The sequence below is a fragment of the Solea senegalensis genome, linkage group LG18 (genome assembly GCF_019176455.1).
Source record: "Solea senegalensis isolate Sse05_10M linkage group LG18, IFAPA_SoseM_1, whole genome shotgun sequence".
In the NCBI taxonomy this organism is placed as follows: Eukaryota; Metazoa; Chordata; class Actinopteri; order Pleuronectiformes; family Soleidae; genus Solea; species Solea senegalensis.
The window spans coordinates 12,580,324-12,606,857 of record NC_058041.1 but is presented as its reverse complement, the minus strand read 5'-3'; the positions used below and the strand labels follow the sequence as shown (position 1 = coordinate 12,606,857).

Sequence of the window (26,534 nt, the reverse complement as noted above, 5' to 3'; positions counted from 1 at the left end):
ATATATTATATTGTTACATTTAGCCATGACTTGAGGGCTCCCTTCCTTCCCTTGTCACTTTCTCATGATTGACACACATTTTGTCTGTCGTGCCTTTAACCTTTGAGTCCATTACTGCCGCTCACAACCCAATTGTGCTGCCACATCTATCGTCCTCGCGCTCTGATCAACTTAGTCGTCTCTTCTTTGATGCTAACCTTGGCGAGCAGACTTTTCCCGACGTGTGAAAGCGGATCTCTTCCTGTAGCAGCAGCAGCAGCAGCAGCACCCTCCTGTCATATGGTCGCCCCTAAGTAGCGATGATGGTTGCACTCATTTTGATGGCCGTTCATAAAGAGACAGCACACGAGGACTGGCTAATGAGCAGTGTTAAGATAATGCCACCTGTTTCACATTCCTGCTCCCGCCATTCACCACTCCACTCAAGTGTTCATGCAGTCATGCATTTCTGTACGGTTTTTATTTTTTTACCCACTGTTTTTTGAACAAAGGACTGTTTTTCCAGATGATGTGAGACATAATGACACAAGTAAATTGTATTTTTTGCTGGTTTTTCCATTTTATTTGAATCTCTCCTTTTTTTGAGATCAGCAAGTGTTTGAAAGGAAAGAAAAGTAAACACATCCAGATGACTTTATTTCACCTTGGTTCAGACATGCTAAGAAACAATTATCTTCTTATCGTATCTCCAAAGAACAAAGGAAAATCTGGAGCCTGGGTGTTTTTAGGGATTTTTTATGTGAGACAAAATTAAGATGGATGATAAGTGAGGCAGAAGATTTATGGGGTCTGTCTCGGCAGGTCCCTTGTTGCTAACCTGGCAGCGGCAAACTGCTACAAAAAGGAAAAACACCTGGACTTGGACGGCAACTGGGAGCTGGTGAAGAAAGCCAAGGTCTATTATATTGCAGTAAGTGAGACTCTCTACATTCAAAATGATTGTTCCCTAACTCTATTGCCAGAAGAGGACAAAATGTTAAGAGGCTTTATTCAGGAAATGCCTCGGCGCGCCTTCTGCATTGTCAATACATCCATTCATCCCTTTGTCGAGTAAAATGAGCTATGTTACCTATTGAGACAATACAGCTCCATTCTCCCTATTTTCCCCTCGTCTTTGTGAGCGGAGCTGCAGCACAGTGTGAAATTGTTCTACATGTAATGCATTCATTCATTTCTTTTAATGTGGAGACAAGCCAACAGGTGCTGTGAAAGTGTGAAAATTGATTATGCAACTTCATTTGACTTTGCCCCTCCTCCTCTCTCACACAGTCCTCCCCTTACAGACAAAACACACACACACACACACACACGCAGATTGAGGAGGACAGATGTGCGTTTAGTCGTTCACATACACTCTCAAAGCTGCACCACTGAGGTAACGTCTTCACTTACAGCTTCTGGAGTAGGATGGCCTGCCATGCTCATGTTTCACTGTTTGGGATTACATTTAATTCCAGCAGATCCACAGTGTCTCTGATATCAAGTCAAAATGATAGCCTTGAAATTGCGCTGCATTCCACGTCTTTAAGCAGGTCATTATCGGCATAAATCAGTCTTACGGCCCAGCCATCAACATACTCCTTGGCATATTGTCCTAAGTGAGATTCACAATGGTTCCCCTGTTGCCCACAATCCCTGTAAAGTGTACTGTAGTGCAATAATGCTAGAGGCTTCATAATTAGCCGCCCAGTTGAAGAAACAAACACCTAAAAGAAAGCTATCAGTGCTGATGCCAGAAAGCAGTCCATCCTCCAGAGTTTGTGTGGTCTCATTTTTAGCCTCTGCTTCACATTAGCAAACACTGCACATCCTCTGCAAATTGGCAGTTGGGCTTTGCCCACATCCGACAGTCTTGTGCGCAGGGAAAAGCTTCCGTGGGATTTGAGATGGGATAGAAGGGCCACAAATGGGTGTTTGTCAGTGCTTGGAATCTCAAACACGGTGTTCAGCGTCCCTCCTGGGCCTCTTTGTCAAAACAGGGGGATCATTCGCTTTATTAGAGTCCCATTCGCGCTTCTAAAGTACTTAGCCAGATACACTGCCACAGCTATTCCCACTTAATACTGTGCGGCGTGTCTAGACCGGTGTTCACCAAGGCCTCCTCTCTCCATTAACCTTGTCGAGAGCACTCAGATGTATTTACCCAATTTACAGCCAGATTGTACATTTTCCCCCCTCCCTCTCTCTCTCACTCACACTCTCTCTTGTTCTCACTCTTCCAACTTCGCCTGTGTATTAACGTGCGTTGTTGATTTTCATTAAATCACTGCCGCACCTTGTGCTCGCTCTCTCGTACACGCTAATCTGTAAATTTAATTACCAAAAAGCACAAACACGCTCATGTTCGCATGTTGCTCGATCGCACGCGTGCGCCCGTGTTTGTTGCAGCATGTGTGTTAAAGAGGTGATTGATGATTCCTGGCAGAGGCTCTCAAGGTGCCTGCTACAATGTGGTGTGATTGGATGAAAACAGAATTATTAGAGGGCTCTCGCAGCCAGTCTGGCTCATGCAGCAGCAGTAGTGGCAGTGGCAGCAGCTGCAACAGCAGCAGCAGCAGCAGCAGCAGCAGCAGCAGGGCCAGTGGCAGACGCAGAGCACGCAGGCAGCACTGCCATTCCTCACAAAGAGAGAGAGAGAGGGAGAGAGAGAATGTTGAACTCCTGCCAAATGTTTGGTGGCAGGCTGTTGCTAGGAAATCTGGGTCCTTAGGCAAATCATTGCACAAAGACCAATAACAAAGGCGTGAGGGGGAAGAAGGAATGGCTAAACGCATTTCAGGCAGACGATATCTCTCTCTCTTTTTCTGTTGTTGCTGTTCCTGACTGCCATCACTGCTGCAGTGATGTTTACAGTTACTTCTTTCCCCAAGGATTGTAAACATCAGAAATGGAGGGTGATGTATTGTGTGAAAGGGAGATGAGTGACTCTAATTGGTGAGGGTGATGTGTGCGTGCTGGCCCAGTTAGCCTCCTCTTCCCCCCCTCCTTCCCTCCGCTCCCACTTTCCTTCCATCCCCATCCCCCCCCCTTGGTCCTCTATGGACACCCTCCTCTTCCTTCTCCTCCTCCCTCCTCCTCCTCTCTGCTCTCCTTTTTTCTGTCTCCTTTTGCCTCCCCCATTTTCTCCACTCTGATACACACGTACACTCGCTGCTAAACACACTCACACACCGTGTGCACACACACACACGCACACACACTCTCTGCAGCATACCACTGGCTTGTTTTTCCTTAACACTGAGCGCTTTGCCCTGTAATTTGATCTCCACTGCTTGATGCATCCTCCATGATGCCACTATGAATTAACCTATGGCTCCACAGTTCCTGCTTAGTCCCTTCTAATAAAATGTCCTGTCCTAACTCGTGATATTTACATTCAAGGAAAATAAAACACAAGCACTCTGTGCATCTCCCAGCCAGTTACAAAACCAAAGAAGAGGAAGGGAGACGAACAAGACAATTGACTGTGAAAAGGCCTGTTAATGACTCGGCACAGATGGTCAGAAATAACCCAAGGATAGACGGAGGAGACACTCGCCTATGCCAACTGGCATGGTACAAAAAAATCTCACCCAATGAGACACAAGCTGCAGTGCTGTTAGGTCACAAACCTGATCACAGCTGTGGACATTGTTCGTTTATGCCCTTAACTAACGGCTCAATCCCCGTTAGCCAGCGAGAGGTCAGCCACGCCTGAGGAAAACAGCGAGCCCACCTTTTTCTTTTTTCTTTCTTTCTTTTTTTTTTTTTTTAACGGTGCAGCAAGTTGGAGTAGAATGCCTCACATTGTTAACACTGGCACACTGCATATAGCATTAATTGGCAGTTGTGTTCTTGCCCTCGCTGCAGGGGAAAGCTGAGTTCAGCTTCAGTCACTGTAGCATAATATGCAAGGGAAAAAAAAAAGAGGCGAAGGGGAGGGCAGAGGCAGGGGAGAGGAGAGGGAAAAAAAGCGCAATACTGGCACCACAAGCAGCACGTCAGCCTGCTTACACCCCAGAGTGGCACACACACACACACACACACACACACACGTATATGCACACATTGTTACTCCACCCCACCAGCCCCTGCAATTTGCAGCCAAAAAAGCAAAGGGAGAGGTTTTCAACACACCACACACACAACTAACTGACACCTCATCAGCCAGCCGAAGGGCTGATTAGCACAGAGGTGACTGCGGCTGTCTCTCTGTCCAACTCAGAGGACACACACTGTCCTCATGCTGACCTTGAGCTTCCTCTCTCCTCTCCCTCTCTCTTCCTTTACCCTTCTTCTCTATCGTCACCTCTCTCTCTCTCTCTCTCTCGCTACTTCTCTTTATATCCAGCTCTCTCCCCCACCTCCCTCTGTCTCCATCTCCTCCCTCCTTCTTCCCTCTGCCTTTTCTTTTTTTTCCCTCCCCTGTCTTCTCTCTCTTTCCTCTCCACTCTGTACTGCACCACTCTGCACTGCCCCTGTCCTTCTACATAGCCAGGGAGGGATCATGAGGTAAAATGTAGGCAGTGGAGAGAAAGAGGAAGGGAGGGAAAAGAAGAGAAGAGAAGTGGAGGCGTGGAGAAAGAACAAACTGGCAGGCTCCCCCTTTGTCTGCAGGCGATCAGTTACAGTCTTGGTTGCCGATGAAATTTAATCCCCACCGCATTTACATGCCAAGTTTGACTTCTGGCAAGCCTTATTAAATAGATTTGTAAATCATTTCATCTTGATTAGAATCTATTCTCTTGGGATCAACTCTTTTTTTTCCAACGTTTTGCTTGTGTTTGGTTATGTGCACAGTCTGTGCCCGCTGGTGTAAAAAATGTAAAAGTCAGCCTCTGGGGGTGGTGTTTTTCTGTTTAGTAGGAGGTTTAGGGGACAAAGAGTGACGAGTGCCAAGTCCCGTCCACCAGCCAACCCACTGTGTCAGCAGCACCGTGTCTCCCACTGTCTCCTCTGGAGGTCACGTCGGTAGGCGAACAACTGCTCGGATGTGTCTTCTCTTTATTAGGCTGACACCACAGTGTCTTTAGCGTGAAACAGTGTCATTCCAAATTGCGCCTGATCAGATGTTATTTTGTAATTGCCAGCAAGCATCCTATGAATATGAATTCATAATTGTTCAATTACAAGCCGACTGCATCATATTTATTGGCTTTTTTTTTTCTCCCGCTGGCCTGGGCCAATTATAGGATTTCAATCTTGAGGCAATCAAGTGATAAGGGCGAGGCGTTTAGTGTTTGCTGTCACTATATAATTCTCCCGAATGTTAAACATCCATCTGGGAGGGCTGCATTTGTCACAAAGCTGTGCGTGGAGGTGCACCTGCCTAATTGAGTGGTAATGAGCTGTCAGGAGCGTGGGCTTGGTGATTGGCTCTCAGCGGGGCGTCCCGTGCCAGTGGGATGTATGGGGCTGGCCCCAGTGCCTCTGCAGCACCAGCCAGCTCCACAGCCCTGCAGGCCTGAGTGGGCGGGGCATGGCAAATGAGGGTGGGGAGGCCAAACTACGCTGGCTGTGTCGAGACATCCTGTGGCTTTCACTCGACTGAGATTTATTTAGGGTGTTTACCATCTTCTTCACTCCTGATTTGGTTTTTACCACTTCTTGTCAGAGGTGACGGAAGATTCCAGATGTTTTTGCTGAAATAAAAACAGTAAAAGTTAAAATGTATTTTATTTAAGTGTATACAGCAAAAACACTTTTAATTAATTCCAGAACAATGTCGCCACATTTTATAAAGTAATCATCTACTTTGTAAAAACCGGTAGAGTAATTGTACTATACCATGTTTTCCAGTGATCATGTGTTTTATAAATAGCTGTTGATAAATATAGGAGGAAGGGTGCAATAGTACATTAGTTGCCTTAGAAATGCAGTACATTCATTAAGTAGCATAAAATGGAAAATACCCACTCTTTTGAATAATTTTTTCCCACACTGTTGTTCCATTTGTTTGTTTAATTTGCTTTCACATTCAGCTTCTGACAAAGGAAGAAAGTTGCGGGACGTCATCGCTCACCTCATCTTGTAATTGCGGAGGAGAAGGAGAAAGAAATTGATGCTCAGTGGCATCTATTTTTGTAAAGATTTGTGTAGTGCTATTTCTCCCATTTAATTGTTTTTGTTGTTGTTGTTGTTGATGTTGTTGTTAGAAATGTGGGTGGAAATGCTTAGAAGTTGGCAGGGCTCTTTTGGTTTTATTTTGGGAGTTTTTATTTCCAGCACCCTAATTTGAACAACAACAACAACAACATGGGGGAAAAAAAAAGTGTATCTTGAGTAATTGCCTCTTCAGGGGTGAGCGTGTAGTGTGTGTGCACATATTTGGACTTTGGCAGACTTCCAGGCTGTAGTCCATATTACTTCACCAGCATGCAGTGACTTTCTCCTTGTAAACCCACGTTCCCTTGTAAAAACAGTTTTTCTTTTTCAGTAGGGAAAACACCATGTCCTTTCACCCTGGATTACTCTGTGCATCTGCTCCACCGGCAACAAGTCTGCTTCCCTCTGTCTCGGTGAAACAAGGGATGAAACAGTTCAGACTTAATGATATTTCTACTTTCCATCACCTTGTCCTCTCGCTGCCTCTGCATCAAGACGTGCGTGTGTGTGCGCGCACCTTTTTATTCATGAGACCAAGTTGTAAAGCGTGGGTTAATGTTTCAGTCCTCCATGTTGTGGCCATTTGTTTGAGTTCCATGGCTTAATTGAATAGACTGAGTAATTATTTGTCAAGTAATGCTGAGCAGAAAATAAATAGCCACTTTGCGGCCGTGAATTGTGCCTGATGGCCATGTGTTGATACTCTCACCAGGGAGAGTAAAAACCTGCTCTACTGGCTAAGTATCTGATTAAGATTCACATGATGGAACCACAGACGCTTTAGGATAGTGTGTCTCCTGGGCAAAGATAGTAAGTAGAGTTAAGTGTCAGATGCTGTTACATTATCACGCTGGTGCCTTGATTGAATAAATTTTGCAGGAATATTCTCCTCAGCACGAACTCGGCAGCACTCGGGTCAGCTTGTTGTTGTTGTGTTTTTAAAAAAAAAGTGTGCTGCAAAGAATCGCCACAGATGTGCATCTCTGGGCAACAGATGCTGGACACTGTTCTTTGAGAATTGTTTCCTTCTGCATGGCTTTGTTTTTCTCTTTTATGTCGCTGTAATTTTGTTTATGGTCTGTAATAAGCCTGTGCATATCTTCCTTCTGCCACTTTGGCCGGCATCCAGTGTAAACCAGTAATATTTTTACACCCCCCTTTTCAAAGGAGACTAATGACTTCTGAAGATTATAATATTCCGTAATGATTTGATAATTCGAGTCAAGTCAAGATTTTCCTAATGACACACGTCAACTTTTGCTCCGTTTACTGAATATCTGTGTTCATTCAGCAGTAGCCAATCAGCCTATTTGTATTAATTACTGCTCTTTTTGTTCCTGGCAGACAGGACTGCACAGAATGTAAGTTTGGCAAAAAATGAAGTCACAAAAATAATCGCAATGTACTCAAAGTACACTCGATGGCCTTTTCCAGAGCCTTATTTTGCATCAGGATGGCTGCATCGTCTTCTTAATGCATCACTTAAGCACACACCTTAAACACTTTAGCGTTATATTCAGTAGATAGATGAGTGACAAATGCATCAATCTTCTCGTCACGTGTTTGCTACCGGAAAGACATTTGTGTGTGTGTGTACCTGCAAATGTATCCATAAACGTCTGTCTGTTAATCACATCCAACTGTTTGCATGACAGGCTTCACATGTGACAGGTGACTTAATCAGGACACTATTGTGTGCTGACATTAATGTTGTTTAGATGAAAAATGCGGTAGAAATTCAGCAGATCTATTGCTAAGATTGATTTATTTCAGAGTGAAAGCTGAATAAATCAGTTAATTGTAATTTATAGACCAAAAAAAAACAAAGAAAAATCTCAAATTTGACATCAAGCTTTCAAAGCACTTGCATCACAGAGTGTGTTTGCATGCACACACATATCCACATACTGTATATTGAACCGTTTGTTGTATTGTGAGGAAGAACATGATATTGTGTTCATTATAGTTATTAAATAATCACCCAGCCCTAATTTTGCTAATCTAAATTTAGTTGTGTAAACAACTAAAGCTTGTGGTTTCAGTAGCATGTGTGGGGTTAGCACACACAGTGGGAAAGTGTTTATTTTTCACGCATGGCCTGTCCCAGATATAGGCTACTACTCCTAACCTTATCTATTGTTTCTCAAGTGTGTATTGTAAGCAGCTTTAGAGGCTTTATGGAGACTTAGCCAGCAGGGCTGCTGTTGCTCTGGTGGAACATTTGGACCTGTGGCAAGTGTCAGATTTTCAGTTAAATCTCTTAACCCAGTTCTTTTTTATTTCCTCCCCTCCCCTGTCTCTCCCTGTCTTTCTCTCTCTTCCTCTTTCCATTGCTGTCCTGCCATGCTAACAAGCCATCTTTGATTTATTTTTCATGTGTTTTTTTTGTTGTTTTTTTTTCCCCCCCATTTCCTCCCCCCTCAGCATGCAAACTCCTGTGCCAGTGGTTAGCCTGGTGCCCAGGCCCTGAGGGGGCAGAGTGGAAACACAGCCAGAGCAGCTGCACATCCACCCCGACCCAGCAAAGTCCTCCAGTCACACTGTGATGCTGGGGCCAGAGCCACTTTGATTAGCATGTCCGTCGTTATTGTCCAGCTTGAATGTCATGCACCGCGAGTCCAGTCGTCTAATGCGTCGGCTGGCCAACGGGGACGCTCGCCGCAATTACTGATATGGCTGCTTGTTCCAGTGTTGAAGAGAGAGGCCAAGGAGAGAGCGTCCAAGTGCCAAAATGATTGTCCTCGGTAAATAAAAAGCAGACGTCTTCCTTTTTTGATCTTCTATATGTGCGTGCCTTATTTTCAGATGCTGTGTTGCAATCACATTTGAAAGCATTTTGCGCTCCCAACATAACGAGGAGGGACCAATCAAAACAATAACTGTGGTTGCTTTTGACAAAGCCCTTGGCTCACAATTGTCAGAAGATGTAAGCTGACTCATCCACACACAAGAAGGGCATGTATCCCTGGGAGCGAGGGGCGAAAAAAAAACTATGATGAATCTTCCCCTCTGTGCTCTCTTCTCTCCACTGAGCGTGCATGGATTAATTACATGACTAGTAGCTAGTTTAGTCCCATTATTTATTTTTCTTTATCTAATGAATAATTTCACTCTCCCTTTCTGCCTCGATTTTATTCTGCTCAGGACTTTTTTCGGCTTCACCCTGTGGAAATAAGAATGCATTGATTATTTTCCATCTAGCAAATATCCCACCAACTGAGGAAAAACATGCCTTCCACCTAATTGGTTTGTTTATCTTGAGCAACAGACTCTGGGTTTGTTTGGACTCTGGCTGGCATCCACACACTGCACCGCTCCTCAGCATGATTACTCACCTTGGGAGGAGGCTGCTGGAGCAAGGTTGATGTTCCCCGCACAGACATCAGGCTGTCATTCTCTCCGCTTATGTGACATCATTTGCCAAGACAGATTTGTTACAGGAAAAATAAATTCAGGCCTAAAAAGGGATTGATTTAAGGACAGGCTGTGAGTGGAATAAGGCGACAGGAGGGATGGGGGCTCCCAGACACATTTCACCACTGAGAGGGCTCGGGCCGGATCCAAACAAGCTGCCAACAGAAGATGGATTCTGGCTTCATGTATAATTGATAAACTGTATGTTCTAGGTGTCAGCTTTAAAGAGGGAGCTAGGACTATATCAGGAAGCTATTTTTCCTCTCTGAGGCGAGCATCATTTTTATTTTGTCCTCCCCCGTTCTCTGGCTTATCTTCTCACTTCAGAAAGCCCCGTTGAAAATTATCGTTTTCTTTGAAGGCGACGTTCAGGAAGTGCGGCTTTAAAAGCACATCCTGTTCCTGCGCCTATTATGAGAGCTCGTCGGGGGCAGATAGCCATCTGCAAAGTTGACTGTACATCCTGAGTTATCAGGATTAGCCATCTCACTCTTGACACCTAGCACATTAATATTAGCTATTGGAGACTCTATCCTGCTGAAAGCAGCATAAAAGGATTAATGCAGTGCTTATCCTTTTGGGAATAATGCCCTTTATTGAGCGGATTTGACACTGTAAAAGCTAATGATGACATTGAATGGAGCCAGAATAAGTAATGGTGCATCATCTCATGTCATGCAGCCAGAATGGTCGCGATTTGCATTCCGACGGCTCTGACTCTATCGATTTTCTGCTGAAGGCTTACGCTCGTTTTTTCCCCTGCAACAGTAACAAAGTGTTCCTCAACCATCAATGTCCTTTAGCTAATGACTCGCCGGCATGCTCTGTTCTCTGTCACACTCACTGTATACGCCGCACTTTCACCTGCGAGCGATCAGAGCCGTTACTGTACACAAAAACGCGATATAGCAGCACATCCTTTCCCCGTCTGTCACACAGAGACTGCGGGATTAATGTGGCCTCGGCTACTCACTGACATCGTGATGAATTTCTATTCCGCCAGTCAGATCTGTGAGTGTTTGCAGTTACAGTTTGTACCACAGAGGCTCATCTCTTCCTGTGGACAACATGAGGACAGAATACCAACTCTGCACCCTATCATTTCACACAAAATGATAGCTGTGAAAAGCACTCTCCGACTCTCTTTTCAACACAGTAGTTTAACTGCAACAAGTGCTCGGATTTAATGTTATTTCAAATATATACATAGATATATATGTGTGTGTAAACATCATGTAAACTTAACATCGGTGTAAACAGGAAATGTGCCTTCATGGGGTAACCAGGTGCTGCCACACAGTGAGAATTTAAATCAAGCTAAAGTGATTGTAATTCAATGGGAGAGAGTCTCCTTGTACCCTTGAACTCCGAACATGATTTGATTATAAAGAGGTTAAACAACTGTAATAATAAATCTGTCAAAGTTTTAATAAGATGTGTCATTTTCTATCAGGCATTATAACACTGAGGGGCAGACAAGTGGCCATCAGGGCCACCTGAGAACATTTGCTCTCTTCTTTCTTCTAAATTGCTGCCTCCCCGAGGTGTTTTTTTAAACTGACAAGATAGTAACCTTATCAATCACCGCTACTTCCCTCTCTCTTCCAAGGACTTGTGTTGATATGTTCTAAGTGCTCTTTCCTTCGGCGGCATTAATGGGCAATATCGTATGCTCATTTCAGCCTTGCCTCCCTGTTTCTTAATGAGCTGATAAACCCCCAATTATGGAGACGAATCCCGATTTCTGATTTGCATTACCGACTCTTGTTTCACCACACACAGCGGAAATGTACATGATTGAGGTGCTGAGATGCTGGCCTGCCTTTTGTCTGTGTGCACGTTGACGTGCGTGTGCTGGGACACAGGAGATGGACAGATTAGATTATACAGTAGATGCTGCACGGCTCCGGCCGTTTGTGCGCAGAATGTGATTTAGTTGTGAGGTTTGAGACGGGCTGTGGGGCTGCTCTGGGCTCTGTGATTGGTGTGGGGACAGACTGACAGTGACAGTGGGGTGGTAATGGCTCTGAATAAGGAGGAATTGCCCCTGAAAGGCCCCTATCCTGGTGGCAGAGCAGAGCAGCCCTGTCCATATATGTATATTGCAAAATAAATTCTTCTCTACACCTGTGCAAAGAGAGCATCTCTCTCTCTCTCTCTCACTCTTTTTTAAACAGAACTAGAAATCTATTTATAGCTTCACCCGTCTGAGGAGAAATAGTGAAAGAAATGGAAAATGCAACCCTTAAAGAAACCCAGCCTTCACTTTTATTAAGTATCAGCAGCTGCAGCATTGCCACAGCTCATTGGATGTTGAGACATCATTGAAAGTAAAACAAAGATGAGAGGATGTTGATGATTTGAACAGGACCCCAAGCTGACAGTCAAGAGGGAGACGTACGGCTGATCAAGGTCCTTTAGACCACTGCATGTGTGATCAGACATATCCGTGAAAAGTGCAATTGCATATGAAATCCCAGGTTTGTCTCCATCCAGCCACATATTTGCTTCTCTTGCCCTCCGTGCCCCTTTTTTCATCTGTGAAACATCATGTCTCGAACTTGGGCTGCGGAGCTCATGCAGTTCATGAAAAATGCATCCACTCAGCTCTTTTTCTAACTCCTCGCCTGTGATACTCTTGTCATATCATATCCATGTCATGTCAGTGTGTGTATTAATTATGTAGTAGGCACAGTTGTGGAGACGGTACTGATGCATCTCAACTAGACGTCCTTTGTATATTACTGACCCATCGCTGGGCAATACAAACAGGACTTAATTAAGGATGAGACGATATTTTAATATTTAGCCTTCTGAGCAAATAATTCTTACTCTGTGTTTACAGGAAGCATTTTTTCACTCTCCGTCAGCTTCTCCACTGGCTTCATTTTCTTCCCCTTAGAGTCTTACTCTATTCACCCTCTGTGGTCACTTTTTCTGGTTCAGCTGAGGAGTTCGACCCAGTCATCCTGCCTGGCTTTAGTCCCTCTTTTTAGTCTGCTGAGCTCACAATAGCTCAACATGTTGTCAACAAACGGCACCCGGCAGCACCGTTTGAGGTGTCCCAAATTACAAAGGTAATTTATTTCTTTGCGAGCAGAATTATGCATGAGTAAGAGGTCATATTGTAATATGCAATTGCTCAGCAGTTACACACATGCCAGATCCGCTGTTGGGGACTTGTGTTCCTGTTTATGAGTCCTCTCAGTGCTGTAATCTTATGAAACTATGCACTTACATTCTCTCACCAAATGAATATCAGGAGGCAACACGGCTCTGGATGGTTCCTCTTGAAATACAGCTGTTTCCCTCCGGTCCTCTTCCTCCTCCTGTAACAAATGGTCTCTTGGGATTAAAACCATTGCAAACACTTCAGAGATATTAATCTTCTACCAGGACCTCATTTCAAAAGTTGTATTTAAAAGAGGGGGGAAGAAGAAGAAGAAGAAGAAAAAAAGACACACAGACACATTTGTTATGGGTTCCTTGCTGATGTAGATTAACTACATCATGCAGTGAAAGCATATTTCACGTCGGGTAACTCTATCGTTGCCAACAACTGAGTCAACATCGATAGCATGTTTTGCGTAACGCTAGAGCGATTGTTTTACAGCGTGGAGATTGCAGCGTTTTGGCAGGAATAATTGTAAGTTCAAAGCGTGGATCCGTGAGTGTAGCCTGGGGATAGATTTCTGGAGAAGCTGACACTTCAGACGTATTATGAAGCCATCACGTCTAATTTGCACAGACCTCTTTTGTAATTTACCCCCAATTCAGAGGGAACTGTCTCCTGCTCCGCAGCACAATGCACACTCTGCTTGTATTGTTCATGCTCATTGGAACAGACAGTGAGTGAATGAGTCTTGGAGCTCAAATAATGTGCAGCACTGTTCTTGTCATATTTGTTGCTGTGTAATGGCTCCTGATTTGTAGTTTCCTGCAGCGCCTTTTTGGTTTTTTGGTGCAGAGCAGACAGTGCAGCACGACACACAGCAACTGTTTTCTGTGCATCCATTCCAAGCAACTTGTTTACAAGTCGCAGTTGAAGCAGCCGGTTGACAGTTAGAGGACTCTCAACGCCGTGTAGTCTTTGAAAAGGGGGGAGGAAACCTCTTCAGAGGAAGGACTGGGGTTTTTCCACATGCCGCCCAGACATTCTCACACATATTGAGTTTGTCTGTGTGCATCTTTGAAGATGCAAATGTGTCAACCACATGTAACCAGCCACCCAGCGAGAAGCTGAGATGCTCAACTGCCTTTCTCACGGCTCTTAAATGGCTGCCAGTGATCTTCAGCTGCTCGGCGTGTCTGTGAAGCCTGCAGCTCTTCTTCAACGGAGAGATTAGTTTTTGTGGGATATTGAATGATTTGTGCACGTTTATCATCGGCAAAAAATGTCAGTTTAACCACATTAGGAGACAGAAGAGAGTATGTGGCTGTAAAACTTTATCATCTCTCATGTAGCTCTAACTGTTGGAGTAGTGCTTTTAAAATGAAACAGAAGCCAATAATTGGCCAGTAATGTAAACCATTAAGCTGAGTTAGTAAAAAGATTTATTAGTTCACCTTTTTAGATGTAGTTTTAATTCCATTACCAAGTTAAAAAAAAAACTTTTAGTTTTTAAATACATGCTGTCTCATATGATTATTTTCATGATTAATCCAAACAACACATTTTTGATTATTTCCCCTTTATTCAATTAATAAAATATATTTGTTTAGTAATAGTTACTACTGAAGAACAAAACGGAAAGCTGTATTTATTATCACAAGTTGAAGGCTATGTATCCCAGATAATGGATTGATATTATTGATATCTTCCAAATGCTCATTAGCACAGTTCAAAGCCAGCGGCAGGAGAGGAAATGGGAGATTTTTTTTATATTCAAAATGAATGCCAGTTGTAATGCAACTACTTGTTTGATTTATTTTGAAATGCTCACTTCCTGCCCTTTTTTTCTTTCCATCTCTTGTTTGCATGTGCAGCTTTTCTTTAATCTGATTAAAATCATGGCCAATTACAAATTATACCATCCCTGTTTACACGTACGTAAAAAATAAATAATCTGTCTATGATGTGCGTACACATACATACATGCATCAAGCGTTCAAAAATAAACAGCAGTAGAAGAAGCAGCTTTTCATTCCTGTTTATATTGTAAACAAACATTGTTTACCCTTCATGTCTCGGCTCAGAAATATGTCATGTTTATGTCGAGCAGACACGTGATCATCCAAACCAGGACGTCATGAATTCACCTCCCTCTTGATGGAATGAAATTTGAATTGGCATGTTTACATGAAGCGTTTTTAATCCGACGCGTCTTTTATTCTGATTATTTATTCTGATTAATATTTATTATTCATGTAAACACACTGTAGATTTCACATGTTCTATTTTTAATGAATGCAGTCGTGACAGACGGTGGTAGCACTTCCTGTCATGCAAATAGAAGATGTATGTGGATTTTTCTTTTTACCTATTTATACCATGACAAGTCGACACAAAAAACTTGTGTTTACATTTTTTTCCCCCCTCATCAACGTCGTTGATGATGTCGACTAATTGTAGCCGCCCTATCGCACATGCAGTCACTCTTCAATCGAGGGAATATTTATACCTCAAGCTTTGCCAGCCAGCTTTGACATCTGGTGTAAGGAAAAAAGACAAGCACATCATAGCCTGGCATATCCTGACAGAGGAGACATTCGTAAATTATTAATGTTTTCCCCTTGCACTGTCACCTATCATTGCGCGATCCCTCTACTCCCACGTTTTTGAAATGCAAGCGTTGTCGTCCTGCTGTGTGGCACAAGTCATGTTCCTGCCTCTCATTTCAATATCTGAAGTGAAAGGTCACGATGATATATTCGGTCCTGCCGCGGTGACAGTGACTTACATGCCGCCGGTTCAAGATGGTACACTTTCATGAGGCCCACCCAGCCTGTCGAGCAAACTGATAATGAATCAATCTGTGTGAAACATTTATATGACCCCCCACTTTCTTTTTCCTTCCGTGAGGCCAATTAGAGCATCCTTGGTGGCCCCTGCTGTCTGAGTCAGGGAAGCCCCTTGCATTGTCATATCAATATTCCTCTGTTGATCTCCAGCTGAGGCGAGTCCGGCTGCTCTTTCCACACATTGCTAATTTGCATTCGCCAGCATGTGTTGAAAAAGGCATGCAGGCTGCCTCTCCTCCTTGTTCCTAAACCTACTGTTGCCTTCCTCTCGCTCTGTCTTCTTCTTTTTCCTTTTTTTTTTATTTTTTATTTTTTCAAAAGGGAAGGGAAAGGAAAGGTTTCTTGATTCCTGGCATGCCAGAGAAGGGCCCTCTGAGGATTACATTGGCTAAGCCCTTATCACTCCAGGAAATTCACTGCCTGCTTAAAAAAGTGGTAGGAGCAGAAAATCAAGGGGAGGTGTTATTCTTTTTAAGTTCCTCCGTATTCCCATGGAAAGTTATTACAGGTTTGAAGAAAAGTCCTTTTTTTGGCACTCAAGTTTTCTCGTAACTGCATTTCATATTTCAGCCTGGTTTTTTTTTCCAAGTGGCTGGTGGAATTTCAGAAGTGGAAAATGTGAAGGCAGGTGTTTGAGAGAGAGAGAGAGAGAGAGAGGGTGAAAAAGAGAAAGAGAGAGAGAGGGGGAGGTTTAGGGAGGGTTGTGCTCACTGGGAAGCGATGTTAAACATCCAGGGGAAATGTTTGTTATTCTAATGGGATACCACCATGGTAACAGCTTTTAGAGACTCCCAAGGCTTTGTGTGCAGTATATGCACGCTTTCATCAATCTCGCCTAATTTCTTTTGGGATTAGCAAATATAATCAGGCCCTTTCTCCATGTCGTCACCTGCTTATCAACATGAATATTATATGGTGAAATTTAGCAGAACACAGCCCTGTTGGATGTGGAGAAAGCAATACACGGCCCATTAATACAAATCACAAATTGAAGTGAGTCACTAAATGGATTCAGAAGTCATTAGTATTCCTTTTTGTGCTGAATGACAACCCAGGATGAATAGCTTACATTTTTCTCATACTTCGTTTTTTTAAACCTTGCAACAGAACAGACTGGAGCACTTTTTGCTTGTCTTCAAGTTAAACATGTTTGAGACGGCGGTAATGAATTATGTTATTTTTTAATACCTTCACCGGGGATTTTAAAGGCAACTGAGTGAACTCATTTACAAGGCTTGTTGAAAAAAACCCAGAAAAAAACGGAGACCCAGTCTGATGAGGAGCCTCCATGTTTAAAAGGCTCCAATAACTCGTAAGCCCCTGTCAGTTTTATACCTTTTTTCTCTCCCTCTACAGATTTCCTTAAGTGGCTTATGTGAATTGCAATTGCCACATTGAAGCAGGGAGTACACAGAATACATTTCTTTCCGCCCGTGACCAGCTAACAGCACATTGAACTTGTGCGTGTGGTGATGGAGAGGTTTCAATCACACACACACACACACACACACACACAGCACTGCTGTGCCATGGGAGTGTATCCTGACCTCAAGCTAAGCCCCCAGCCGGAACAGCCTTCTATCAAACTCACAACACTACTCTCTTATCTACTGGCATTTCTGTCTGATACAAATAGCCAAGGCGTGATATAGTTGGCTACATGTCATATCTGGCATTGTACTTCACTCTATCTGCTCCCCTCTCTGTGAAATATAATGCTTTTAACTCACCAGCTTTTTGCCTTGGCTATTTTTTCTCCGACTGAAGTAGAGACAGAGACCAGTGTATTTGCTCATCTTGGCCAAAGGCCAAAGGCTCTTTCTGATATAATCCCCACCATCGATCAGACTTTGTTTACTCTAACATGGTTTCTTCCCCTCCAGCAATTAGAAGCCAACCTTCCACCTCCCTGCTCCTTAGACCAGCTTTACACGTTTATTTTTCCCTTAAGTGGTCATTTTTCATGTTGCAGCCAAGCACCAAGAAATGTGAGTTTATATTAAGTAACCAGACGGACAAGTCGGATTCCAAGATGTTTGTTAATGTTCCTTTGAAGAGGAGAGCTCGCTCTCTCTCTCTCTTACTCTCACTCCAGTCATCAAACACTGGTACACATTGTACTGCATTATCAGGAACTTATCAAGAGATGATTCACACATTTGCTGTGTAGCACTCCAGACCCCGTGTGTTTCACTTCGGCTCCTCCACTTAGAAATCTCAAGCACTTTGAGTTTTTAGAAAAATGACTGTGTGGGTGTAGAAGCTGAGGATTACGCCGCTGTCCATCTGAGAGGCTCTCATCATAACAAAGTAGCAGGAGGGGCGGCGGGGGGGGACCGGTCTTCTCTGTGGTCTTGGCTAAAGAGGTTTGAAATCCACATAAAGAATGGATCATTTTCAGCCTCTGTGATCACAAACAGAGTCAAGGCCAGTTTAAGCTCTTTAATGCCCAGTATACAGTGCATTAGCTGCTCCAGTGAGATGAAGTAAATGATATAAATATTCAGACTCATGACACTTACTGACCACTTTATTATACCAACTTGTTCAGGACATATGTTAATGCAAGTATCTAATGCATCCAGGATTGTAGGCATGACATTGAAGTTGTAACTGGGCATCAGAATCAGGATTTCAAGTCATTTTGAACATGACATGGTTGTAGAGGCTGCTCTGGGTATTTCAGAATCAGGATTTCCATGCACAGTTTTCCAGAGATTGGTCCAAGAAAAAGTCCATCCAGTGTTCAACAGTTCTCTGGTCGAAAATGCCTCGTGTTTGCCAGAGGTCAGAGGAGGATGAGCTGATTCATCCTGATATAAATGTAGCAGCGACTCAAATAACCAGCGGTTACAAGCATGGTGTGAATGCACACGACTTGGTTATAGCAGCACAAGATCACACTGGGTGTCACTCCCGCCGCTTAATTAAAGGGTGTGCCTAATAAAGTGGCTGCTGAGTGTATGTCAGGCATCAGCAGTCGCACAGATCTCTGTGGTTGCTCACAGAGCATAGTAGGCAGAGCAGATTTGTTATGACAGCTGGGTAAATTGAGATTTACTGACACATTCCGAAGCACAGTTGGATATAAAATGAAGAGATTTAAAGAAATGAATAACTGAATCCTGTTTTAGTTAATTTTACAACAAGCAGCTGAACACACTCATGGCTTTCTATAGTCACTTCATGAACTTAGATAATTGAAAATCGATCATTGTTCACGAAGTTTGTCCAAACGCTGTTGCAGTTGCACCTGTAGCAGCTGTTTCTAACCATTGATTCTTGTGAATTTCCACCTTGAGCAGTTAAGTGTTTACTTAAATACTTCCAAGGATCATGTGGGAACACTCTTAAAGGTGGAGGACAGAGAAGCCTTATTAGTTGCAGAGCACACAGAACGAGCCTTGTTATCCTTTTGGTTTGTGTCGCTTGTGGACAAGTGTTCCTGAGTATTACCATGGAAACATTTCTCTTCTAGGGGCAAAGCTACTGCTTCTTTAACCTGAAATCTGCCAGTCTTCCTTTTTCTTCACCTTTGCTTTTACTCCATCAGTCCAAACGGAGCATTCAACCCTGTAGCTTAGTAATAAGAAGTAATGTTTTGCACTTTACGGATAATACATCTGAATTATCAAAGGCAAACACAGTGCTGATGCCTCCACACAATTTTAATTTAACATGTAACACATTTCTTCACCCTGTTACTTGTGCTTTTGGCAGACAGTCCTGACGCCTACCATCCACATCTGATTTTTGTGAATTTTTAGGTTTTTGTTTGACGCTCAAGACAGACTCATATTTTCTGGCTGTGATTATATCCATCTCAGCCTGAGATGCTTTTCCCATGTGGGAGAAGCTCTTAGCACACTACACTAATAATATTTGAGTGCTTTTGAGGGAGGAAACTGTCTGTTTAGCCCAGCGCAGAGCAATAACTTTCACAATAACTCAAATTTAAGCACAGGAATGGTGGCCAACTTTTAATGGTATTATCATGCATTCACTCCGAAAACTTGAAAGCTCCTTCGGCTTCTTTCAGTCTGTCATTTTTTTTTTTTCATTTTTGCTTTTGATCAGTAAGATTTTTGAAGTGCTGCTGATGTACTGCCATCAGCTGTGATTAGCCACGCACAGGTAGGGAAGTACTCCACACCAAGCAGTGAATTGTAAAGGCAATTCCATTTTTTTTTAGTTTTAGCATAGATTGACCCATTTTCTTAACATTGGAAACACCACAGCGTCAACAGACTGGTAAAATCTTATTTTGCACTGCACCGACGAGAATAGTAAACTTTGTGTTGAGTGCGTCTCTTCTGCTTATGCTCCTCCTCTTTGGCTAACTCCATTTTATTCTTGTTTTTGTTTAAAAAGAAAATCCCACTCCAAATATGGAAGCATCCACACTACCCTGGCCCCTTAGAGCCTCACAATTTTAAAGATGTAGTCCTTATCCACACTGAAACATACAATCTTTTTCATTCTTAAAATGTTTTCCATCATCATTTCAAGAAATGACTCTAAACACTGTAGTACATATGCCAGGCCTGTACGTGGCGCTGTAATGCCCCTATAGAAACACACCAAAAATGGAGAAGAAGAAATGGAGCCCGTGCATAAAACTTGCACCTCGTGTCCAGAATTTATTTTTATTTTTAAGTAGAGCTTGATATTATATAAATATACATTACAATGTATACAATCACAGAGACAGAGACAGAATGAACCAAGCCAGAGGGACTTAGGAAATAAAAGCTAACATAAGATAGAACGACAATGACAAAGATAGTGACAGCAAGTGCCAAAGTGAGAGAGAGCTGGGACTATGACATTATTGTTTTCCAAAAGTAGTGTAATTGTTGAAGTTTGAGATTCCTTCCAAAAATAGTGTTAATAGTGTTTTATGGCCCCCAAAACGGTGGTCTCAACCAAAACAACAACCAAAACAATACAAAACTTTGATGGATTCTTTGAAATTCTTACACATTTTGGCTCTGTTTTCTTTTTAAAGAAACACTCTAGGGTTGCATTTTAGTTTAAAAGGGGAAATAAGAATTCAGAATGAAAAGCTGACACTCAAGGAGCTTTTCCACACGTCGTTTTCCATGACAATAGTAGCTCCTCAGCGTGGGCAGGGTCCTGATAGCACGGCTGCACGAAACTGCCGTGCTTGTTTTACTCGCGACACAAACACATAAATTAGTGACAAGCAAAGCAGTTGTTGAACAGTTGAATCAGTTCATTAAAAAGAATAGTTCAGTATTTCCTGCATGACCGGAGCCTAGACTCCGCCTGACACAGTCACTGAACTAAAATACGGCTGAACGGGTTGTGATATTGAGATTTTAGAACATTTCTTGCTAAATGTTGGAGATTAACGCATGTTTTCAGGATGTTTCAGTCTTTTTAACTGATCTACAGTTTAGCATTGTTCAGTGTGATTCTTGTGTCAGACATCACGCTCATGACTCTTCCAGTGACGTCGCTCTCTGACCAATCAATGGCCGTCTGTTGACGTCATATTTTAGTATTTACCAGGTACTATCACTAATGGAAGAGCAACATAAACTGAGTCGAGTCGAGTAGTGCTAGAACTCACTCGTACTTTTCACCATTGTTGTTTCTTGCCAGTAATTATCTTAGAAATGTGTACTTTAATGGTCACTCGATATGCGTTTAAGGTGTTTTGTTTTACTTCTGGAACTGAGCTTAAACGCTCATCTGGACGCAGATATTTTTGTCATCTGAAAACGGCATTTTTTAAATGTAGAAAACAACGTAGCAGTGTGAATGTAACCTTTGCGTCATCTGTGATTTCACCCTCTTGACCGCACCATAAACAAAGATGAACATGGAGTGGATAAACAAGGACTTAAGTTTCCTTGCCTTGACAGTATTTCTTACCACTTGTCACTTTATATAGCAGTGTCGTTTCTTTGCATAATTCCACGGTGCATTGGCTCGACTTGATTTGATTTAGGACCTCTACTTTCAAGGAAATTGGACTTAGGGTATGAAAGTTCACACTTCTTGACTCCAGGCAATTGATTTTCTTTTTTTTCCCCTCCTCTGAGGGGTGAGTGTTAGCACCATGTTGTGTCACTGAGGTCTGGAGACACTGAAAGTGTCACTGTCAGCTCCGTGTGATCTTACGATTTCAAGCTTAGCAGGCGTCAATCTAAGGAAGGAGAAAATGTTTGTTTTTTATCGAATATTAGTCATCCGTGATTTTTTAAAGTCATTTGTGAAGGTTAAAACGTGAAATATTTGTCTGATTTGTAAAGTGGTGGTTAAAAAAAACCCGATGACATTTTCAAATGTCAGCTTTCGCACATGGAAGTTGTGTCAGACATTTGTAGGTAGTTCTCTGACATTTAACGGGCTGAACGAGTGACTATTGACAAATCAACTGCTATTTAAAATGACATATTTTGTAATTTTTAATTATTATTTTGATTGGATTAGTGTTTAATTTTAGGTTTGTATTTTGTAAAATGTAAAAAAAAAGAAGAAAGAAAGGATAAGCATCTATTTCAGATATAATATAGATACAATATACACTGTGTTTCTATTTGAATTGAAGGTCAGAAAAGCGAGGAGTTAGGCATCCGACATGAATCATTAAAACTAACATATTTAACAGGATCTAAGATGAAGAGGCCAGGCGAGGTGAGGAGCACCACACTGTGAAAACAGTTGTATAACGCTGGAGGAGCTTTTCAAAGAGGCTTAGCTTTGTCTATGACTACAAATTAACTCTGAGCCTCAGTTACAAACTGGGGGAATCAGGTTTCAAAGTCATGGGCATTAACCTAGCAGGCAGGGTTTGAAGCTGTAGTGCGTAACTTTTAAATACAACCAAATGTCTGTTACGTTCAAAACCACTGTCAAATGAGTTCACACAATGCCGATGATCCGCTCCACATGACTGAAAACACAAGTCTCACAACTATTTCAGATGAAGAACACAGCATAAAAATCAGGTTTCTGCTCGTGACGTCCAAGCAGAGGCAGAATAATAACTTCAACAACAATAAAAGAATTAAAGAATTCACCAAAATTATGCCCTGGAGATTTAGAGGTGCAGTAAGTTTTTTTATATCTTCATGCAGTGTCCTAGCTGTTTGTAAAGTTTTTAAACACAGTCTCTGTTTATAGGAAACGAAGACGTTAAAGAGCGAGATGGAAGCCTCCAGACCAGAAACAGCCACTTCCAAGGGAACGGTCATTAATTGTATGGGCCAGTGGTTCTCAAACTTTTTATACCAAGTCAACTACAGACTTTTTTACAGATAGTTTGCCCTCTCATCATCCTCCTCAAATATACTACGCATAGTGCAATTAGGTTAAGATGGAGCGATATAAGGTGAATTATTATTATTTTTCTATGCACCAGAGGAAGCTTGCGTAGCACTGGAGGTACACGGACTACACTTTTAGAACCATTGCTATATGCAATTGCACATAAATGATCTCTTATCTCTTATCTTGTCGTGCAATTACCACCTGTTGCGTCTCGGAGGAGCTAATGTGATCATTCCTCTGTCTTCTGTTATTTATGAATGTAGTGGCTGGAGCTTCTGAAAGAGCAACGAAGGGAGGGGTTCATTTATTTTGGCTGTTGAGATCTAACGTTAACGTTCGCCAGCATTGCTGACTTTGCCTTTCATGAAAAGACATTGTTCTGTTGGAGTATGGGAAGTGTAGGGTCCAGTTTATTTTCAGCTGAACCTATAGCAACGAGGATTTCACCTATTGCTGCATTCAGTCTGTCTGCATTATAGAACTGGAGAAAATCCCCCGAGAAGCCCTTTCAATCAGAAATTGTGAAATAATAAATGAAATCGCCAAAGGATTCGTATAAAAGATGAAATCATGGAAACCTACAACGGCACTTTGCTTGCTCGCTTGTTTTTGCAAAAGTTATAGATTTGTTTGTGCTCTTCAAATCTACAGCAACCTTTTACTTTCCTCACTTCTTTCAAGTCTTATTTTGGTGATTAGGCAAAAAGCTGTTGCTATTTTCGTCCAAGTGCCCATCGTATTACAGTTTAAATGAGATGAATTTTCATTATCAGCAGGTGTGAATTATTAAAAGTTCTCCCTCTGCCACATGTTCAACTATTTTTGCTGGTACTGAGCGCACGCACGCACACACACGCACACACAGTCTGAAGTTATTATTAGGCTAAATTTAAGCAGCCCCATGTCCTCTACTCTGAGCAGTGGGCACCATGCTCCTGCATTGAGTTTGACAGCCTTCACACAATATTGTGCAAGGGCGCTCCCTTAGCTTCTCATGCTGGTTAAATGTAATATGGCAGATGGATGGTATTTGCAGACAGAGCGGGGGTCTCACCCTCCCTCTCAGTCTCTTTTTTTCACCGTCTCTTGCCAGTACCTCAGACATTTCAAGGGGGAGAAATATGTATCAAATTAACTCTTAGCAACAGGGCCTCTGAGCTCCCTGCCCTTGTCTTTTCAGCAATCAGAGCTTTGTTATTTTAGTCTTTCAACCAAAACCAAACTGGATTCAATGGCTTCAGCAATTACCTGTAATTTTCCAACCTAGTGCGCTAGCTTTCACCAGAGAGACTGCGTGCGAACAGTGGAAGATTGTCTCCATGGCTCCTCATTTTGGTGTTCAAGTTAAGTGCACTAATTCATTTACATCTACCGAGTGCCACATTTGGAAATGTTCACTTCCCAGCAGCAGGAATGTCTGTGGAGATTTGGTTTCTGTCTGTGCACAACCTTCGAGTCCCTGAAACTGGAAACCCCTCCGCAGTGTCGACACTCTGACACTGAACCTCTGCTTTATACATCTGACCCATATATTAATCCGTTCTTTCAAGCCAGTTGAGAAGAGACAACTCTGAGGGCCCCCGACATCTGTTTTCACATCGCAGACTTTTATCCCGTTTTTCCATCGACCCCCACAAACTCCCCTTTCCATTTCCCATCCTGTTCTCAGACCGTGTAAGAAACTACGGGAGATCAACTTGACTCCAAAAGTGTACGTGTGTGTGTATTTCTGTGTGTCGGAGTGATGTTTCCCCTTCAGAGGCACTGAAGGAGAGAGAACTGCTCGCACTAAAATGCTAATTAAGTGCAGTGTGGCAGACAAGGACACTTGAGAGTGTGTGCATTAGCAAATTTTAACTCCCTGCAAACCAAATAGTTTGTTCTGGGCTAATCTCCCAAAGATGGAGGCAAGCACAACATCAGAGACCACAGAGAGTAAAAATTCAGATTTGCTTTAGTACATGCACACACACACACACACACACACACACACAGAGAGAGAGAGAGAGAGAGAGAGGTATGGTTTTCTTTATCATTACCAAGATAACACAGTTTTAGGAGAAGAAAGCACCTCTTCTGGCATCATTTTGCCGTTTCATCTCTTCACAGAGGTACATATGGTATCTGTAAGAGAGAGTCGGTTTGTGCTCTGCGGTGAATTATTTTGTGGATTAGTATTGGCATTTAAATGCTCTTGGCTTTAAATCTTGTCTGTTTTAGATCTTAAGTACATTCCTTGGCATCCAGCTCTCCCGCTCATGGCTGGCCTCTTCCCCTGGCCAACAGATTTTTGAAACTGTAGTGCTTAACAGGAGAGCGAACAGCAGCCATTTGAAAAGACCCCGGGAGCTGATCTCAAATTACTTTTTTAGTGAGATAACACTCAAATCAGACAAATTCTACCAGTGTTGTAATTCCAGCAAAACCTGGAGTATATCTATTTTTTTCCCTCTTTCATCCATTACTTCCCAGAGTGGAGGCATCTAAGGTTAATGTAATTATGCTCTCTGATGGTTGTACAAATTGCAGGCAGGTAGTGTGACACGCACTCCCCTTAAGTGTTCTGTGGTTGGCTCTAATGCCTTGTTTTATCCACGCTCATTAAGATGACCTTGGCCAGGTATGTGTGGTTTTTGCCGCAACCTTCTATCCGCGTCTATATATTTCAAAAGTACACAACAGGAGACCTTCCTGACTTCAGGGTGGAAATATCTGCTAACTTAAAAATCCGATAATATTCAAACCAGAGAAAATGATTTATAAATAAATGCTGCAGCATGTAGTAAGTAATGTCTCCGCCTGGTTGTTAAATCCTGCGTTTGTGGCACATTTATGTTGCCCTGGAGATCCGGGCTGACATGATAGCCCCTTTCCCTCATCTTCAAGTGGCCTTTAAAAGCACGACCCTCCCTCAGTGTTTCCAGTCCACTTGGCTTCCCTCCAGCTCCCTCAGAAGTGGATGAATTCCTAGATATCTGATAAGCTTCACCAGAACATTATTCTTAATGGAAGAGAGGAGAAGAGGCGGCAGATGCGTATCAGTGCAGTTGGAACGCCTCGCAGTCGGATCAAACATCCCTAAAAGTGCAGGGACTGCTGAATCATGTCGCGTGGTGGTCATACACGTTCATTATTCTCACTTGGTTTAATTCCTCAATCAAATTAACTGCTGGGTTTTTTTTGATGCAAGCAAAACGTCATTAGATTTGTGAAAACCCTGTTGCCTTTTTTTGCACATTTTCACTTGAAGTGAAAAGCCTTAAATGAGGTCTTTTCATCCTTGTAATTTTTTTTCCTCCTCTCCAGGCACTTTGCGACACCATTAATCACTTACCTCTGCTTGTTTGTCCTCTTTCTTTCTTCTGTTTATCGAGCCAGAGACTGACACAGATTCCCGCAACACCCCCCCACACACACACACACACACATCATCCCCCCCATCATGTGTGAAGGTCTTGTTTGTCCCTGTGTGTTTGTGTGTAAAACAGCAGGACCTTCAGGATCCCGGAGTAAAATATATCTCGCTACTCTAGCGTGGCGTGCCAGAGTTGTCATGATGGAGATGGAGTCATACTGAGCTAATGAAGCTCCAAACCTCAGCTATCGATCCACCTCGCAACGGTGCTTTACAGAGATAACTGACGAGGAGAGCAGTGTGTGGCATCACACGCGCTCTGATCTGTGTGACATCTAATTCTGTGTAATGAACCCTGTGCACCAGAGAGCATGATGGGGGGCTGTCTATGGTAATGACAGGGATAGCATGGCCTGGG

At 42.8% G+C, this 26,534-nt stretch overlaps 1 protein-coding gene across 2 annotated transcripts in view; it reads left to right on the top strand.

Moving 5' to 3' along the window:
- LOC122759062 (adenosine kinase-like) overlaps positions 1-26,534 on the top strand; it is a 122,667-nt gene that overhangs the window by 51,506 nt on the left and 44,627 nt on the right. For both annotated transcript variants that reach the window (XM_044013558.1, XM_044013559.1), the window contains exon 6: positions 802-910. In XM_044013558.1, the coding sequence (XP_043869493.1) occupies positions 802-910 (109 nt within the window). The remainder of the gene's footprint in view (positions 1-801; positions 911-26,534) is intronic.